The sequence below is a fragment of the Lampris incognitus genome, chromosome 7, assembly GCF_029633865.1.
Source record: "Lampris incognitus isolate fLamInc1 chromosome 7, fLamInc1.hap2, whole genome shotgun sequence".
Taxonomy (NCBI): Eukaryota; Metazoa; Chordata; class Actinopteri; order Lampriformes; family Lampridae; genus Lampris; species Lampris incognitus.
The window spans coordinates 66666458-66686624 of record NC_079217.1 but is presented as its reverse complement, the minus strand read 5'-3'; the positions used below and the strand labels follow the sequence as shown (position 1 = coordinate 66686624).

The 20167-nt window shown below is 44.2% G+C and overlaps 1 protein-coding gene across 1 annotated transcript in view; it reads left to right on the top strand.

Annotated features, from left to right (window-relative positions):
* Positions 1–20167, top strand: part of zgc:162872 (BAR_ACAPs and ArfGap_ACAP domain-containing protein) — a 56066-nt gene that overhangs the window by 24434 nt on the left and 11465 nt on the right. Inside the window, exons 9-17 of the mRNA XM_056282936.1 lie at positions 4406–4480; positions 4619–4722; positions 7268–7319; positions 10434–10534; positions 10843–10951; positions 12518–12711; positions 15997–16066; positions 16660–16754; positions 19292–19353. Of these exons, the coding sequence (XP_056138911.1) occupies positions 4406–4480; positions 4619–4722; positions 7268–7319; positions 10434–10534; positions 10843–10951; positions 12518–12711; positions 15997–16066; positions 16660–16754; positions 19292–19353 (862 nt within the window). The remainder of the gene's footprint in view (positions 1–4405; positions 4481–4618; positions 4723–7267; positions 7320–10433; positions 10535–10842; positions 10952–12517; positions 12712–15996; positions 16067–16659; positions 16755–19291; positions 19354–20167) is intronic.

Sequence of the window (20167 nt, the reverse complement as noted above, 5' to 3'; positions counted from 1 at the left end):
TAGAAATGAACAGCAGGTTGAACCATTTCTTTAGGGTTTTCAAATGTCCGTTGTGTTCATGCAACATCCCAGAAACTTAAATCGGTTCATTGAGTTCCTTGTCTGGATTATTGAGCAAGCATCAAGACATGTTCATGCAACGGTTTGTCAGTATGCTAACATGCACCTCCACTGGCTAGCTCTCCTATCAGTTGGCTAGCTAGCTTTTGGACAGAATACCAGACAAGAGCAGTTTCAACAAGCTTCAGAATTTGTTGAGAGTAGAGTGTCTCATATACAGTATTTGAAGTATACGCTGACTTTTACATGATATGTAGTGTTAAAACTAGGGATGAGACGATCGAGTCAGTGATCAACGATCCAATGTCATCAATGCAAATTGAAAAAATCGATCCATATCATCTTTAAGATACGCCTAAGATGTAGAATTTTAAAGCTCAATATCTCTAAACCACTGAGCATGGTTTATGTTCATAGTTGAAAGGTCATCGAGGACTCTTTCAGCTAAAGAACAGTTGCACTTAAACATGAGACTTGTGGCACAATAGTGAACAACAGGACGCCTATTTTTATTCTTTTTATTAAAAAGAATAGATTGTTTTTCATTTAAATGTCTGGGAGAGCTCAATAACAAAATTGTCGAATCATTTTTTAGTTGCTTGTAGTGAGCTGATATAAATGTAACGATGGATTGTGTTGAATAGGCATATGATATCGTCTCATATCGACTGCAAACCCCTGAATTGAATCGAATCAAAATCATATACAAAATCATACACTTTGTGATATCAGCAGATATGTATCCTGTCGTTGTCCAGAGAATTGGTATGAAACGGTATCGTGATGAAACGTGTGATTTACACTCCTAGTTAAAACACCTCGTCAGTGGCAGTACTAAAGCAGTTTCTTTATTGTGGGCATTACACTGACGTTATGGAGACATCGTAGCTACGTCATGGAAAAGCAGTGATGAAAAAGTGTCTGGACCTTTACCTTCTTCTTTTTATCTGTTTATTGGGTTTTGCAATTTTTTTTAACATGACAAACAAACAATCAAGCATATGCATCCCTTCCCTCCCTGCCATCCCCGGAGCAGAGATAAACAGGAAAAAGATGGAGGTGTTGGCATTAAAAGACCATCAGGTGCAGAATAGGTAGTGGGAGAGCTCAGAATACAAAAGCAAAACTAATAAGAAGCAAGACACAGAGTCCATATATGTTGCCTGTAGCACAGGTGACATCATCAGATCAGAGAAAAGAGTTAGCATTATGTGTAAATGATGTCCAGCATCATGTGTAAACCACCACCAAGTCATGCCATTACAGTAACAATATGGTTCCTGCTGTACATGCATGGACCCCTAAAGACGAAGAAAAAGGAAAAAAAGGGAAGGGGATCCCGTGTGTGTGTGTGTGTGTGTGTGTGTGTGTGTGTGTGTGTGTGTGTGCAGAACATTCTATCTAACCTTCTGTGGCTTTAGCTATCCCCATCCTCTGGAGCAACTGTTAAGGTCTTTACATAGTCCAGAAAAGGTGACCATGTTTGTCAAAGTTTCTCAGTGAACCTCTCAGGGAAAATCTAATCTTCTCTAACGTGATACAGCATAACACATCTTTGAGCCGTCTGCTGTGGGCAGGTGGCGATACATGTTTCCATTGCAGAAGTGCTGGGCGTCTCGCTAAAAGAGAGGCGAAAGACATAATTCTATTAAAATACAGGGGAGTGAGTGGTAGTCCCGGGGGGAACGCCATTCAAATGCTTTGTAATTCAGGGCAGATAAGGTGGGAAAATGCTTTGTAAAATTCCAGTGTACATCCATCAGGCCTGGGGGACTTCCCATTTTGCATTGATTTTATGGCGTTTTGGATCTCAAGAAATGAAAATGGCCCACCAAGGCTGCCGGAGAGTGTTTTATCTATAGTACAGGGTAACATGTATTGTATTGTCAAGAGGACTGTCTGGTCCCAAATATCTGGGGGGCATTCGGAAGAGTAAAGATCTGAATAGAAGTTTAAAAAGACTTTGTTTATGTCTCTTGTGTCTGAAAGAACACCAGTGGGGGTTTTTATTTTAGTGATTCGCCTAGAAGCTGCAGCTGAACGAGCTTGGTATGCAAGAAATGTACTCGCTTCGTCCCCTGACTCAAAAATAGGTTGTCTAGATTTGAGCAGAAGTAATTCAGCCTCACTGGTTGATAACATATCAAACTCAGCCTGGAGGTGAAGGCGTCTGTTATACAGAGCCGGGGCTGGAGCTGTTGCATACTGACTTTCTAATTGTAAAATTTCATCAGAGATCTCAGACAGTTGGACTGCTTCTGACTTTTTAGCGTGTGAAACATAAGAGATTATCTGACCCCGTAGGCAGGCTTTAAATGCTTCCCACACGGTGGACCGAGAGACATTGAGGATTTTATCAATTTCAAAAAAGAATCCCATTTGAGTGGTAAGGAACTCCTTAAAAGTATTATCAGACAACATGGGGGAATTAAAGTGCCACTGCCTTGAAGGAGCGTAGCTTCTAGAAAAGTTGATCTCCACAGAGGTAGGGGCGTGGTCCAAGATAACAATACTGTGGTACTCGCATGCCTTAACCTTTGATGTGAAGTTTGGAGTTTGAAGGTATCACGGGATGCGCGGATAATCAGCCCCTTTGTCTGGTAATAGTGCAGCCGCACCGGCATGGCTCTCGGAGGTTTGCCTGGGGTCAGTGTGGCTGCGAGGGCGCGACGTGCTCTGTCTATAACCGGTGTGTTGGCGAAAGTTCCCTCGCCCAGGATTTCCCCTCAGGAAGGGGCCCATGAAGGCAGTCGGGTTGGTGCCCTCTGTGCCCTCGGGTAAGCCAACCACACGTATGCTGTGTCGACGGGGGCGATTTTCTTGGCCATCCACAGCGGCTTTGAGCTTGACATTGTCCGCAGCCAGGGCGGCACAACGCGTCTCCAGCTCCGCCAGCCTGTGCGTAGCTGCATTTTGGGAGGTTTCCAGGGCAGCGATTTTATTTGTGTGGTCAGTCACTGATGTCTGTAGTGAAGCCGTTGTGGAACGAAGTTCTTTAAGTATTTCTTCGCTATTTCACACTTGTTGTAAGAAATTCTGCCATAGTCTCTGCCTGTAGTGCTTTGCCGCTTTCACCTCTGTGCGGACGGTGGCCATCGTTTCGTCCCCAGTGTCCAGCGCCACCATTTCACCTCTTATTTGGCTAGCTAGCAGAGAGCTGTCGGTCAGCTTTGTTGACTTGCTGTTTCCCACCTTGTTCTTATTCCCTCCGGACATTAAGAAGTAGTTAGTAGTAAATTACAGCAACAGTGTGCACTGTTTCAAGAATTCAGTCACTGTGTTTGTAGGAAATAATGAAAGTTCAGTGGAGAAGCTTTGGAACACGTCCTCGCTTTGTCATGTCAAAACCGGACGCCGGTCGTTTGTCTTCATTTTAGTTTCTTTTTGGTCCAGCACCTGATTTATAGTTGTTTGTGATGTGCACGTCCCACTGCTCTTTAATGGACTCTGAAAATAAGAATTAAATAAGGACAAAGACACGCCACCTCCCCAAGTGTGACAGACTTACATTTTGTGTATGTTTATTTGAGCACCCACCATACTAAGTGTGTGTAAAGCCTCCTACAGACTGTGTGATGGGGCCGTCTCAGAAGAAAGAGGACTAAAGGTGGTGATATCTTTGGTCGTGGCTGCAAACCGGTGGTCCAACATCGCACTGTGAGACAGGTTCAAAGACGGCCGTTATTACGGTTGTGCGACCGAAGATAAGCGGGGACAAAAGTCTGACAGGGTCAGAAATGTAGGATGACCATCTCACAATGTGACTGCTGCTCCCACCTACGTCTACTGACCAACCAATAGAATTGCAGCAGGAAATGATGCACTGATCAACGCCACGCACAATCTTTGCTGGCGCTAAACACAAACAAACACACTGTCAGCATCTGTGACCCAAATGCCCTGGATTCAACACAACCAGCAACAAAACCAGCAACAAAATGAGGTGCGGCGACTATTGAAAGGACTCGATTCCTGCTTGGCGTCATGTTGCTCGACCAGCGGTGTAGATTGATGACACGCACTGATGCGGCACGCACGCTGATGACGTTTTTCTGGACTTGCATCGTAGCCTGTGATTCAGTAGCGTTATCGTCGTACAGTCTACATATATCACACTTGATGTCGTTCCCAAGTTTATTAGATCCATATCACACAGTGTGGCTTGCAGATGCTGGAGCCTATCCCAATGATTGCTGGGATAGGCTCCAGCATCCCCGTGACCCTGAGAGCAGGATATGTGGTTTGGATAATGGATGGCTTGCTAAAATCGCACAGTCTGTAGGAGGCTTGAAACGGGTGAGAGGTGTAAGACCCTGACTTTTGTTGCTGTGTTGTTTTCTGGCAGTTGGCCCACCTCTCTGAGGAGTGTGCAGCTAAACACAAGGACCTCGAGAATGTCCACCTCCTGGTTCAACAGAGAGTAAGTAACCTTAATTAGGTCACACTAAATAACCTTCACTACGACACTGAGCTTCTCCCATTAACCACATCCAGTCAGAGACTTTATTCATGAAATACTCTGTATATTACATGAACGTGTGTGTGTGTTTATGTTTAGGATGCGTCTGGAGAGCCCATCGTCAGTCCGTGTTCCGGCAGCAGTGACGTCATCCAGGGCTACCTCTTCAAACGTTCGCGGAGGAAGAGCAAGACATGGAAGAGGTACAGAGTGTCCTGTAAAGTAGCGATCTGCAGCCCTTCTTTAACTCACCTGAGTCTACTGATCACCTGCTCACTAAGACAGGCGGCTTACAGGAGCGTTGGAATGACCTGCTCACTAAGACAGGTGGCTTACAGGAGTGCTGGAATGACCTGCTCACTAAGACAGGCGGATGGATGGACAATGCTGAAAAGAAACTGATGGGCGTTTGAATACATAATAAAAGGGAGGTGGCGAAGTTCAGTTTACACTGACGATTTCAGCTGGGAGAAACTGAGATGAAGGAATCTTGAGTTTCCAACTTGGAATTCTGCCTTCAGTTGTTTTTCCTTTTGGGATTTCAGAGGAAACTTCCGAGGCTGAATGCATCGCAGAGTAATTCAGCAACAGAGAGTTCCAGCAGGAAGTTGCTAGCGGTCTTTAAGTGTGACTGTTATATCAGGAATCAGGGACATTTTTCATTTCATTTCCTGCACGCAAGTACATGTTGTTTCCGCAGCCCACAGCAGTGCAACGCAAAGACAAGAACACATATATCTAACATATCCACAAAAAAAAAATCACTGTCCAGAGAACGAACACCAGCCAGGATGACTGTCAGAACTGCCGTTCTGCATGGGCTAGCAGTTAGCTTACCCTGCCTCGCCTCTGCATCCTGTCAGACCGCCCTTGGTGTTTCCTCTTTGGGTGTAGCTCCGGTCAGGGCCATGGTACCTTGGGCCGACAGGATGCAGCAGACCAGGCTCCCCCAGCTGATCCAATGCCAGCTCTCCCAGCCATCAGACAAAGACACAAACCCAGACGCAGACAAAGACACTGTATGGATGGTGAGGCCGCCGCAAACATTAAGTTCACGCCGCCATCTTCCCACTGTACCATATGTCAAATCATTCCCATGTGTCCCGTTGTGTGGGCTTGTGCGGCTAAGTTGTAAGTGTAATCTGCTTCTGCTATAAGCTTGTAATCGCTGTTGGTGAACTACTTGTGATGCAGCCACACTACTTGGTTGTGATATGGTTCATATTCATTACTTGGTTGTGATATGGTTCATATTCACTACTTGGTTGTGATATGGTTCATATTCAGTACTTGGTTGCGATATGGTTAATATTCACTACATGGTTATGATATGGTTCATATTCAATTCAATTGAAATTCATTGTCATTAAAATGGACAGCTTGACGGACGAGATCAGGAAGGAGTCTCCATGGACGATGATGTTCACAGATGACGTTGTGATCTGTAGCAAGAGTAGGGTGCAGGTTGAGGAGATCCTGGAGAGGTGGAGGTATGCACTGGAGAGAAGAGGAATGAAAGTCAGTAGGAGCAAGACGGAATAGCGTGTTTCCTCATTAGCTAAATGAGAAGATGGAAGCGTGTTTACTCATTAGCTAAATGAGAAGATGGAAGTGTGTTTACTCATTAGCTAAATGAGAAGATGGAAGAATGTGTACTCATTAGCTAAATGAGAAGATGGAAGCGTGTTTCCTCAGCTAAATGAGAAGATGGAAGCGTGTTTCCTCATTAGCTAAATGAGAAGATGGAAGCGTGTGTACTCATTAGCTAAATTAGAACATGGAAGCATGTGTACTCATTAGCTAAATGAGAAGATGGAAGAATGTGTACTCATTAGCTAAATGAGAAGATGGAAGCGTGTTTCCTCATTAGCTAAATGAGAAGATGGAAGCGTGTTTCCTCATTAGCTAAATGAGAAGATGGAAGCGTGTGTACTCATTAGCTAAATTAGAACATGGAAGCATGTGTACTCATTAGCTAAATGAGAAGATGGAAGAATGTGTACTCATTAGCTAAATGAGAAGATGGAAGCGTGTTTCCTCATTAGCTAAATGAGAAGATGGAAGCGTGTTTACTCATTAGCTAAATGAGAAGATGGAAGCATGTTTCCTCATTAGCTAAATGAGAAGATGGAAGCATGTTTCCTCATTAGCTAAATGAGAAGATGGAAGTGTGTGTACTCTTAAGCTAAATGAGAAGATGGAAGCGTGTTTACTCATTAGCTAAATGAGAAGATGGAAGCATGTGTACTCATTAGCTAAATGAGAAGATGGAAGCGTGTTTACTCATTAGCTAAATGAGAAGATGGAAGCGTGTTTACTCATTAGCTAAATGAGAAGATGGAAGCATGTGTACTCATTAGCTAAATGAGAAGATGGAAGCATGTGTACTCATTAGCTAAATGAGAAGATGGAAGTGTGTTTACTCATTAGCTAAATGAGAAGATGGAAGCGTGTTTACTCATTAGCTAAATGAGAAGATGGAAGTGTGTTTACTCATTAGCTAAATGAGAAGATGGAAGCATGTGTACTCATTAGCTAAATGAGAAGAGCCTGTAAGACCAACACACAAACGTAGCATAGCTTCAGGTACAGTGAGATAGCTGTTGTGTAGCACTGTATTTCACGGCAATGTTAAATGAAGAGTTTTTTTCCTTTTCTCCTGAAATTGTCAGACTTTTTTCGTCACCTTTAACCTTACCTTTGTAGTCTCCCAAACCTAAACGTAATTTCTCTGATATGTTTTTTCAGATGCTGGTTTTCCATCACAGATAACCAACTCATTTACAGAAAGTCCCACAAGGTGAGAGTACATTTTTAATTAAAGCACTTCGCCATCAATGGTGTAGTATTAATCACGTAATTGTTAACAAATGGGTAACAAAGAGGAATAATAACAGTAATAACTGTAATAATTGTAATAACTGTCTTATCACTGAGGAAGTACAGCCTCAGTAAGCCCTGCTATAAAATCATTCTGTTGGAGTACGGGGAGTACACAGTGACGTAGTACTGTCACGCTGAGGGCAGGGATGGAGGACCCAAATGCACGAGTCAGAGACAGACTGGGCTCGACCATGCTTGACTAAAACAAAATAACTGACAGGCAGCAGGTACAGACAGCAGGGAGGGCTCGAAACAGGAAAACAGGACGTGTGTGTCTCTGTGTGGGACGGTCCAACAAGGAGCCAGGGCAACCAGGGGGAATATATATATATGTAGGGGAGCCAATCAGGGGGATTGGGTGCAGGTGTGCAGGGCAGGGAGGGGACAGAACAGCCAGTCGGGGAGAGGGATACAGGTGAGTGAAGCAGGGGCAGTCAGGTAAATGGGGCAGTCAGGGGCAATCAGGGTCACTCAGGCAAATGGGGCGCAGGTGAGCTGAAATACCAATCAGGGGATGGGGACCAGGCGAGCCCTGATGACCCAGACCACACAACCATGACAAGTACTAACACTCGAGGTACATTTCTGACCTCTGAGTACAGCCAGCCTTTGTCATACAGCCTGCCTGGGTGTGTTTGTATGCAGACTAACAGTCCCATTGTAAACCAAAACGGTAATAAACAGTCATGTAAACATATTTATATAATTATCTGTTCACCCTCTCGTTTCATTTACTGCTGCATGTTTAGTGGAACACAAGTCATCGTCATGTTTCTGTGACTGTTTCAGAAAAGATTATGAGTCATATATTTAACCACCTAACCGCAGCATTGTGTTTGTACGAGAAGTGAACCTCTCCCGACAAATGGTGCTGCTGTGTAAATATTTCCATCTGTCTGCTGTTTCTGGATCAGGAGATGCTTGGATCAGGTCCTCAATGAAAGCAGCCAACAGAGATGCTGAGATTAGTGTTTGATTCTCCATCCTCTTCATTAAAACAGACCTGTGTTACAAACCAGTGTCGAGGAACTCATACCACATAATATGACTTTACGATTAAATAGATTTATTCATAAACATAATACCGTAAAAGTAGGACTCGCAGTGGTTAGCGCAGTCGCCTCACAGCAAGAAGGTCCTGGGTTCGAGCCCCAGGGTAGTCCAACCTTGGGGGTCGTCCCGGGTCATCCTCTGTGTGGAGTTTGCATGTTCTTCCCGTGTCTACGTGGGTTTCCTCCGGGGGCTCCGGTTTCCTCCCACAGTCCAAAGACCTGTAGGTCAGGTGAATCAAAGACCTGTAGGTCAGGTGAATCAAAGACATGTAGGTCAGGTGAATCAAAGACCTGTAGGTCAGGTGAATCAAAGACCTGTAGGTCAGGTGAATCAAAGACATGTAGGTCAGGTGAATCAAAGACCTGTAGGTCAGGTGAATCAAAGACATGTAGGTCAGGTGAATCAAAGACATGTAGGTCAGGTGAATCAAAGACATGTAGGTCAGGTGAATCAAAGACATGTAGGTCAGGTGAATCAAAGACCTGTAGGTCAGGTGAATCAAAGACATGTAGGTCAGGTGAATCAAAGACATGTAGGTCAGGTGAATCAAAGACCTGTAGGTCAGGTGAATCAAAGACATGTAGGTCAGGTGAATCAAAGACATGTAGGTCAGGTGAATCAAAGACATGTAGGTCAGGTGAATCAAAGACATGTAGGTCAGGTGAATCAAAGACCTGTAGGTCAGGTGAATCAAAGACCTGTAGGTCAGGTGAATCAAAGACATGTAGGTCAGGTGAATCAAAGACCTGTAGGTCAGGTGAATCAAAGACATGTAGGTCAGGTGAATCAAAGACATGTAGGTCAGGTGAATCAAAGACATGTAGGTCAGGTGAATCAAAGACATGTAGGTCAGGTGAATCAGCCGTACTAAATTGTCCCTAGGCGTGTGTGTGTGTGTGTGTGTGTGTGTGTGTGTGGGCCCTGTGATGGACTGGCGGCCTGTCCAGGGTGTCTCCCTGCCTGCTGCCCAACGACTGCTGGGATAGGCTCCAGCATCCTCGCGCCCCTGAGAGCAGGATAAGCAGGTGGGATAATGGATGGATGGATGGATGGATGGATGGATGGATGGATGGATGAATGCCATACGTAGGTAAAATGATAAAGAAACAAGTGCTACTGATCAGGTTGAAGAACACATACATGAAGTTAAAAGTGCTTACAAGATTATACGAAAGGGAGAACAAAAGGTGGTTGAGATGCAAAGCGTCATAAATGGGTTGATGTCTGGATGTGCAGCCATTGATGTAAAGTGAGAAGAGCAGCAGGGACAGGACGCCACCTTGGGGGGCACGGGTGCTAATGATCGGAGGGTCCGAGACATGCTTCCCTGTTTCCACGCGCTGACTCCTGTTAGTCAGGAAGTCAGTGGTGCGCCTGCAGGTGGAGTGGGGCATGTGGAGCTGGGATAGTTTGTCCTGGAGGAGAACAGGGCTGGTTGTATTGAATGCGGTGCTGAAGTCCACAAAAGGATCCTGGCGTATAGGTACCAGGAGAGTCCAGGTGAAGGAGGATGGAGTGGAGAGCCATGTTGACTACATCATCTGTGGACCTGTTGGCTCTGTATGTGAACTGTAGTGGATCCAGGAGGGGGCTAGTGATGGACTTGAGGTGGGGCAGTACAAGGCATTCAGAAGTCTTCAACACTCCAGAGGTCGGAGCGACAGGTCTGTAGTCATCTAGGCATGTGGTCCTTGGCTTTTTGGGGGCTGGGATAATGGTGAAGGCTTTGAGGCAGGCTGGCATCTTGCAGTCCTCCAGGCTCCAGGAGGGTGTTAAACATGTCTGTGAACACTGGAGACAGCTGGTCTTTACAGTGTTTAAGGGTTGAGGGCGAGACAGCATCGGGTCCAGCTGCCTTGCGGGGGTTCTGTCTTCGGAACAGCCTGTTAGCATCCCTCTCCTGAACCGAGAGAGAAGGTGTGGCTGGGGGGAGGGGAGGAGGTAGAGTGTCATTCTGGTGCTGTTGTTTGTCTTTCAGGAGGAGCCAATGGTTTTATTTGAGGACCTGAGACTTTGTGCCATCAAATCTCTGGACAACTCAGAACGTCGCTTCTGCTTCGAGCTGGTCTCTGTTCAGAAGTAAGTCCACACTGGACACCGTGTCTGTGAGTGTTTTCATTCATCCAGGTCATGGTTATCCAAAGGAGTTGAATCAAGTGCAACTTGGATGAGAGGCGAAACGTCTTCACGGATATATACCAAGTCCAGTTGCACTTCATTCAACTCCTTTTGACACACTGGACACCAGTATGAATGTTCACATCCCACTGTGTCCTGCACCAACTCTCACGTGCTCCCATTTTAAACCCCGTCACTTTTAAATTTGATGCAGCGGTGTGTATGTGTGTATGTGTGTGTATGTGTGTGTGTGTGTGTGTGTGTGTTAGGTGCTGTGCGCTGCAGGCTGATTCAGAGGAGCTGAAGCAGGTTTGGGTCGGTGCCCTGCAGGGCAGCATAGACACAGCCTACAGGGAGAAAGAGGAGTCACCAACACAAGTAAGTCTGAACATGACTGGAATCAACAAAAAAGAGCTGAACTGGACTAGACAGACTGGAATGAACTAAACTGGACTCAAATGAACAAAATGGAACAGAACTGGACTAAACTTAACTGGACCGAATCGAACATAAAAGAACACATTAGAACAGAACATAAGGAATATGTTGAATATGCTGAGTATTTTATTTATGGATGTGGTGAGGGAGGACATGCAGGTGGCTGGTGTGCCAGAGGAAGATGCAGAGGACAGGAAGACATGGAAACAGACGATCCGCTGTGGCGCCCCCTAACGGGAGCAGCCGAAAGTAGTAGTAGTAGTAGTAGTAGTAGTAGTAGAACAGAACATAAGAGAGAAGAACAGGATATTAACACTCAGTATGTGTACATGACATTAGAAAAAGTGGATTTATTGTGTCAGTCCGACTAAAACTGGACTTTTAAAACACAGGTAAACGTGTTAGTCCCATTGAAATCCTTCTAAATGGAATTTCTGGAAGTGGGACTAACACACCTAGATGATGCGGTTGGGGATGGATTTACTCTGGCATGTATACGCTTCAGTCTGCCCTGAACTGGCCTAGGCGTTCTGCGCATGGTCCATAGTTCCTGCGGTGGTCTTTTACCCAGAAGTGGAACAGTGTAGTATCAACTGTGTCAACATGGCGAGTGCTAGAGCGAGAACCATGCATTTCTGGACAGACGAGGAGACAAACTTTATGTTTTGTCATCTAACTTGCCACTTGCTAACTTGTTTGTGGCTAGTTTGGTATGTGACGCAACAGGTCAACAGGAAGAAGGTCCAATAGCGACCAGCTGAAAGGGGGCATATTGCCACCTACTGTACCGGGATGGGACATACTTCTGTCAATAAATGGATTCTCCCCCGGTTCTTGTATACTGGGACAACGACAGTAGTCCAAGTACATGTCCTACTCGAGCTGTAACCGTGGCACCACTTACCTGTGAATGTAAACACACTGACAGAATTACAGCTCAGTGGTGAAAAGGAAATTCTAACTTCATCTATACTATACTAAAAGAGATTTTGTTATTAGAGTTTACAGTTTATTCTTCTGTTCGATATATGTAGTGCATTGACTCTGATACATATTCAGATACAGAGTTACAGTCAAATATCTTAACTTATCAAAAGCACAAACCTGGTGACACAGAGGTAAGATGTGTAATGTGTGTGAAGCGGTGCAGGTATTGAAACCTTCAGCTCATTTATCACACTGTATGTCAGGATGCCTGTGGTCAATGCAGACGTTTACGGGACCTGGAAATTAAGTGATTCAAATTATATGATTGCATAATAATTATAATAAGTACCTTCCTATACTATACACTGCATAGTATCATACACTCATAATACTGTACTATGATTGTGTTTAATGTATTTACTGCCAGTGGAGAATTGAACCCTGGTAGTTTCAGTGGCTTGCTCCATTAATGGTGTCACAGCAGCACCAGGACCTGTGACTTGTGGACCAATGGAAATGGGACTTTATCAAATCAACTAATCCTAATGACTCTCATTAGCACACTGCTCTGTTCTTCAGCCCAAAGGTTCCCCTCTGTCGACAGCTCGTGGCAACTCCCAGCCTGGCCCTCCGCCTCAGAGAGCTGCGGCACTGGATGTGGCCCTGAGGGGTCCAGGTAACCAACGCTGCTGTGACTGTGGCGAGGAGGAGCCACGCTGGGCCTCAGTCAACCTGGGAATCACCATGTGTATAGAATGTTCTGGAATACACAGGTACCTGTCTATCTGGAGCTTTTCGTCAGGACATGAGAACCTGGTTGTATTTATGTATGGATTCTCTAGAGCAGTGTTTCCCAACCCAGTCCCCAAGGAACGCCTATCCTGCAGATTTTCTTTGCAACCCTGAATAGGTACTTGTTTGTAGTTATTCAACCAATCAGCAATGAATTATGTCAGATGTTGCACACCTTGCATAGTTAAGTGCTGTGAGATGTTTGGTTGAGTAAGTACAAGCAGGGATACCTATGCAGGGTTACAATGAAAATCTGCAGGATAGGGGTTCCTTGGGGACTGGGTTGGGAAACGCTGCTCTAGAGTATCGTACAGTTCAGTCAAAACACAAGACGGTTTCTGGGTCTTGTGCTTTGTGAATAGGGAAGGTTGAATACGTGGTTACCTTTGTTCTGAGTAGTTTGTTGATGCTGTGGTTGATGCTGTGGTTTGGAGCCACAGGATCAACCACACGATCACATCACACTGTGGTGATCCGGCTCAGACTGGGACTTATATTCAGACTGCTCACGGTATCAAAGTATCACAGTATCACAGTGTCTCAGTATCACAGTATCACAGCATCACATTATCAGTGTCACAGCATCACAGTATCAGTGTCACAGCATCACAGTATCAGTGTCACAGTATCACAGTATCACCTTACCACAGCTTCACAGTATCACAGCATCACAGTACCACGGTATCACAGCATCACAGTATCAGTATCACAGTACCACAGTATCACAGTATCAGTATCATAGTATCACCGTACCACAGTACTACAGTAACACAGTATCACATCATCACAGTATCACAATACCACAGCATTACAGTACCACAGTATCACAATACCACAGTACCACAGTATCAGAGCATCACAGTACCACAATATCGGTATCACACTATGATAGGCTCACAGTGTGACAGTATCACAGTACCACAGTAACACAGTATCAGTACCACAGCATCACAGTACCACAGCATCACAGTATCAGTGTCACAGTACCACAGCATCACAGTACCACAGTATCACAGCATCACAGTACCACTGTATCATAGTATCACCGTACCACAGTACTACAGTAACACAGCATCAAAGTATCACACATCACAGTATCACAATACCACAGTACCGCAACATCACAGTATCACAATACCACTGTATTACAGTACCACAGTATCAGAGCAGCACAGTATCACAATATCAGTATCACACTATGACAGTATCACAGTGTGACAGTATCACAGTACCACAGTAACACAGTATCAGTTCCACAGTATCACAGTACTACCAGACAGCCTCTCTGCAGGAGGCTTGTGGCGGTGGGCAGTTCTCCCAGTATATCAGTAATAATATCAGTAAAATAAAGTCAACACTAAACTCACAAGCTCAGCAGTAGTTATTCCAGCACTCGGGTGTGAGGATAATGTAAAATTACTTAACGAGCTGAACAGCATGGCTGACGTGCAGGTGAAGAGCTGAACAGCATGGCTGACGTGCAGGTGAAGAGCTGAACAGCATGGCTGACGTGCTGGTGAAGAGCTGAACAGCATGGCTGATGTGCAGGTGAAGAGCTGAACAGCATGGCTGACGTGCAGGTGAAGAGCTGAACAGCATGGCTGACGTGCAGGTGAAGAGCTGAACAGCATGGCTGATGTGCTGGTGAAGAGCTGAACAGCATGGCTGACGTGCTGGTGAAGCGCTGAACAGCATGGCTGATGTGCAGGTGAAGAGCTGAACAGCATGGCTGACGTGCAGGTGAAGAGCTGAACAGCATGGCTGACGTGCTGGTGATGAGCTGAACAGCATGGCTGACGTGCAGGTGATGAGCTGAACAGCATGGCTGACGTGCTGGTGATGAGCTGAACAGCATGGCTGACGTGCTGGTGATGAGCTGAACAACATGGCTGACGTGCTGGTGATGAGCTGAACAGCATGGCTGACGTGCTGGTGAAGAGCTGAACAACATGGCTGACGTGCTGGTGAAGAGCTGAACAGCATGGCTGACGTGCTGGTGAAGAGCTGAACAGCATGGCTGACGTGCTGGTGAAGAGCTGAACAACATGGCTGACGTGCAGGTGAAGAGCTGAACAGCATGGCTGACGTGCTGGTGAAGAGCTGAACAGCATGGCTGACGTGCTGGTGAAGAGCTGAACAGCATGGCTGACGTGCAGGTGAAGAGCTGAACAGCATGGCTGACGTGCTGGTGATGAGCTGAACAACATGGCTGACATGCTGGTGAAGAGCTGAACAGCATGGCTGACGTGCAGGTGAAGAGCTGAACAGCATGGCTGACGTGCTGGTGATGAGCTGAACAGCATGGCTGACGTGCTGGTGATGAGCTGAACAGCATGGCTGACGTGCTGGTGATGAGCTGAACAGCATGGCTGACGTGCTGGTGAAGAGCTGAACAGCATGGCTGACGTGCTGGTGATGAGCTGAACAGCATGGCTGACGTGCTGGTGAAGAGCTGAACAGCATGGCTGACGTGCTGGTCACGAGGTGACACTGGTGTAAAAGACTTCACCGTCCGCCTCGTCATGTTGCACCTTGGTATGGAGTTCCAGCTCTGGGAGTCATGATGCGATATGATAGAGAATTTAAAATGCACATAGAGAGACAGTGCCTCTAGTGGTGAAAGATGATAGGACAGTTACTACAGGGTACCAACATGGCTGACGTTACTGATGCAATGCGAGTGCTGAGCTGTTGTCCAGCTGTCTGCACATCTCCATAGACAAGACAACGTCATTTAAATAGCAAACATACACAGCACCTTTACACACATTCACTGTACTGTGTGTGTGTGGGGGGGGGGGTTGGTGTTGTCAAACAACAAGACCCCTCAGCTCTTGTGTTTTTTATTCAGTCATGTGTCTCATTTGAATATATGTCGTCTTCAACGTCATGTCATGATGTAGTGTGTCATGTGATGTCATGTGTCTAATGTTACACCACATGTCTGATGATGGTGTGTGTTGTGTGATGATGGTGTTGTGTGTTGTGTGATGATGGTGTGTGATGATGATGGTGTGTGATGTGTGATGATCTAGTGTGAGTGTGATGTGATATCATGTGTCTAATGTTACACCACATGTCTGACGATGGTGTGTGTTGTGTGATGATGGTGTGTGATGATGATGGTGTGTGATGATCTAGTGTGAGTGTGATGTGATATCAGGTGTCTAATGTTACACCACATGTCTGATGATGGTGTGTGATGATGGTGTTGTGTGTTGTGTGATGATGATGGTGTGTGATGTGTGATGATGATGTGTGTTTAGGAGTCTAGGGGTTCATCTGTCTAAAGTGCGTTCCCTCACCCTGGACTCCTGGGAGTCTGAACAGATCAAGGTAACACAACACACCTCAGCCATTTTGTATTTCCAAACACCTGCTGGTTTGTGTGAAACCCTGACAGGCCTGCCTGGTCGGTCAGGTTCGTTACCCAGAGCAGTACAGACGCCGTCACACAGACTAAGCTGTCACAGTCTAGTATTGAGCCATGTTATTCTTTTCTGTGATTGACCACTTATCTGGTACCATCCACACTGTCTTAGTTAGTCTAGTCTTAGGTAGGTAAACTCCACCCATCTGGTTCTCCCTGTAGAGAAGATCAAACCTCTCCTACATGACGGTCTACACCAGCGGTGGCTGACCATGTGTATGCAGGTTTTCATTCCAACCCGACTCCACAGCAGGTGGTTTCACTGATACAGTCTTCCTCTTTGGTTGGAGGGTTGCTCATCAGTGAGATCAGCTGGTGTGGAGTCCGGCTGCAGTGAAAACCTGCATACACATGGTCTCCATGGCATATGGTAGGCCACCGCTGGTCTGTGCTATACAATAAACAGCAGTTCTAGTCTATATATGCAGGATGCGTGCTATAGGAAGAGTCAGACTTGAGTCTTCAAGCTGCCTAATTAATGGTCTTTCTTTTTCCTCAGCTGCTATGTATTCTGGGTAATGATGTCATCAACCAGATCTATGAGGCACGCTGTCAAGAGGAAGGGAGAATCAAACCGGCCACTCACAGCCCACGGTTTGTTCTGCTCTCATTCATAAAGGTTTTAATGTCGCAGCATTTGTCCCTAATGGAGTAAAACACATTTCTACCCACTCCAGACTCCAGAAACCAGTATCTGGTTCAACACACACCTCAGAGAAGCTGATTAACCTGGGCTTGATAACAGACACAGGATGTAGCAGTCATGTCCTTCCTGTTAGACACTCTTTTAGCCTCTAGTACAGGTGGATTAGTCCACAGGGTTAGTGGTGGTGTCAGGAAGGGCATCCCACCTAACATTTTGCCAAATCAGTATGTGGATTGACAAGACCATACCGGATCAGTCAAGACCATACCAGATAAGTCTAGACCATACCGCTATGGTCCAGACTGATCTAGACCATAGTGGTATGGTCTAGACCATACCGGATCAGTCAAGACCATACCGGATTGGTCAAGACCATACCGGACCATACTGGATCAGTCAAGACCATACCGGATCCGTCGAGGCCATACCGGATCAGTCAAGACCATACCGGATTGGTCAAGGCCCAGGTTAACAACCACCACCATTGGTGCTGTGCCCTCACAGGGTACCGATGGAAACTTATCAAATCCAGTATGGCGACCCCTGAGAAACGGGGAACAAGCTGAAAGAAGAAGTAAAGGTGGATTAGTAGTTTTTACACTCAAACATTCTAATAAACATTGAACACCAGAATACATATAGCCATGTATATACTGTATTCTGTTATCATATCAATACCTTATATACACAGTACACACATTATATGTACATTATATTTTATTATACTCTATTCTGTTATCATATTGTATCAGTACCTTATACACAGTACACATTACATTTACATTATATTTTATTATACTGCATTCTGTTATCATATTGTGTCAGTACCTTATACACAGTACACACATATTTACATTATATTTTATTATACTGTATTCTGTTATCATATTGTATCAGTACCTTATACACAGTACACACATTATATTTACATTATATTTTATTATACTGTATTCTGTTATCATATTGTATCAGTACCTTATACACAGTACACACATATTTACATTATATTTTATTATACTGTATTCTGTTATCATATTGTATCAGTACCTTATACACAGTACACACATTATATGTACATTGTATTTTATTATACTCTATTCTGTCATCATATTGTATCAGTACCTTATACACAGTACACATTATATTTTATTATACTCTATTCTGTTATCATATTGTATCAGTACCTTATACACAGTACACACATTATATGTACATTGTATTTTATTATACTCTATTCTGTCATCATATTGTATCAGTACCTTATACACAGTACACATTATATTTACATTATATTTTATTATACTCTATTCTGTTATCATATTGTATCAGTACCTTATACACAGTACACACATTATATGTACATTATATTTTATTATACTGTATTCTGTTATCATATTGTATCAGTACCTTATACACAGTACACACATATTTACATTATATTTTATTATACTGTATTCTGTTATCATATTGTATCAGTACCTTATACACAGTACACATTATATTTACATTATATTTTATTATACTCTATTCTGTTATCATATTGTATCAGTACCTTATACACAGTACACATTATATTTACATTATATTTTATTATACTCTATTCTGTTATCATATTGTATCAGTACCTTATACACAGTACACACATATTTACATTATATTTTATTATACTGTATTCTGTTATCATATTGTATCAGTACCTTATACACAGTACACACATTATATTTACATTATATTTTCTTGATGTGACTTTTACATTTGATGTTTCTACCTCAGTGTACTGTTTATTGTATTGTTGGGTTATTATTTAATATTAAAGGGACAGTTCACCCCAAAATCAAAAATACATGTTTTTCCTCTTACATGTAGTGTATCTAGATCCAGCCAGATGGTTTTGGCGTGAGTTGCCGAGTTTTGGGGCTATCGGCCGTAGGGCTGTCTGCCTTCTCTCCAATACAGTAGAACTGGATGGCACTCGGCTTGTGTTGCTCAAAGCACCAAAGAATACATTTGAACACCTCAACAGCAACGTCTCTTTCCAGAAATCATGACCCGGTTACTCGAGATAACCCACACACCTTGTTGTGAGCAGTTTCACGTAGGTGTAGTTCGGTGTAAGAAAATAGTTCCTACATTAAACTGCTCACAAGAAGCTTCGTGGGTTATCTTGAGTAACTGGATCATGACGGTGCTGTTGAGTTTTTAAATTGTATTTTTTTGGTGCTTTGAGCAACGCGAGCAGCATGCCGTCCAGGTCCACTGTGTTCAACAGAAGGCAGACATCTCCAGACCTCGGCAGCTCACACCAAAACCATCTAGATGGATAAATGGCGCCACAGGTAAGAGGGAAAACGTGTATTTTTGATTTGGGGCGAACTGTCCCTTTAAGACTTGTTTATGATCATGGCTGAAGATATGAGTAGCGGCTGGAGCTAATCATTAGCTTTCTGATTGGCTAACAAGGTGTCATGTTTTTTTCCTCTTTTAGCCCAGAAAAAGAAAGTTGGATTAAAGAGAAATATGTTGAGAAGAGGTTCATCCGGAACAGTCGTAAGTTCAAACCAGTCAGATGCGTCCTCTGTCAGTTACTGTATGTGAATGTGTACCAGGACAGCAGACTGGGACAGATGGTAAAAGCTGTTCACTGGAGCTAAAACACGCTGGTAGCTAACCCCAATCCCTAACCATGGGCGGCACGGTGGCTCAGTGGTCAGCACTGTTGCCTCACGGCAACAAGGTCCTGGGTTCGAACCCCAGGCCGTCCCAGGTCCTCTCTGTGTGGAGTTTACATGTTCTCCCCCATGGCTGTAGTGGGTTTCCTCCGGGTGCTCCGGTTTCCTCCCACCATCAAAAAGACATGCATGTTAGGGTTAATACTCCTGCCTGTGCCCCTGAGCAAGGCAGGAGTAACTGGCGTTGGTCCCCAGGTGCTGCAGCTACCCACTGCTCCTATACAACAGCATGGTTACATGTAGAGAACACACTTCATTGTAAGATCACAGTTCATTGTATGAAAACCATGACAAAATAAAGTGGCTTTCTTTCTTTTTCTTTGTTTCTTTGTTTCTTTTTCTTTGTCTTTCTTCGTTCTTTCTTTCATTCTTTGTTTCTTTCTTTTTCCTTCTTTCTTTGTTTCTTTCTTCTTTTTTTCTTTCGTTCTTTCTTTGTTTCATTCTTTTTGTTTGTTTCTTTTGTTCTTTGTTTGTTTTGCTTCTTTCGCTCTGTTACTTTCGTTCTTTGTTTATTTTTTCTTTGTTTCTTTCATTCTTTGTTACTTTCTTTCTTTCTTTCTTTCATTCTTTGTTACTTTCTTTCTTTCTTTCATTCTTTGTTACTTTCATTCTTTGTTTCTTTCTTTCTTTCT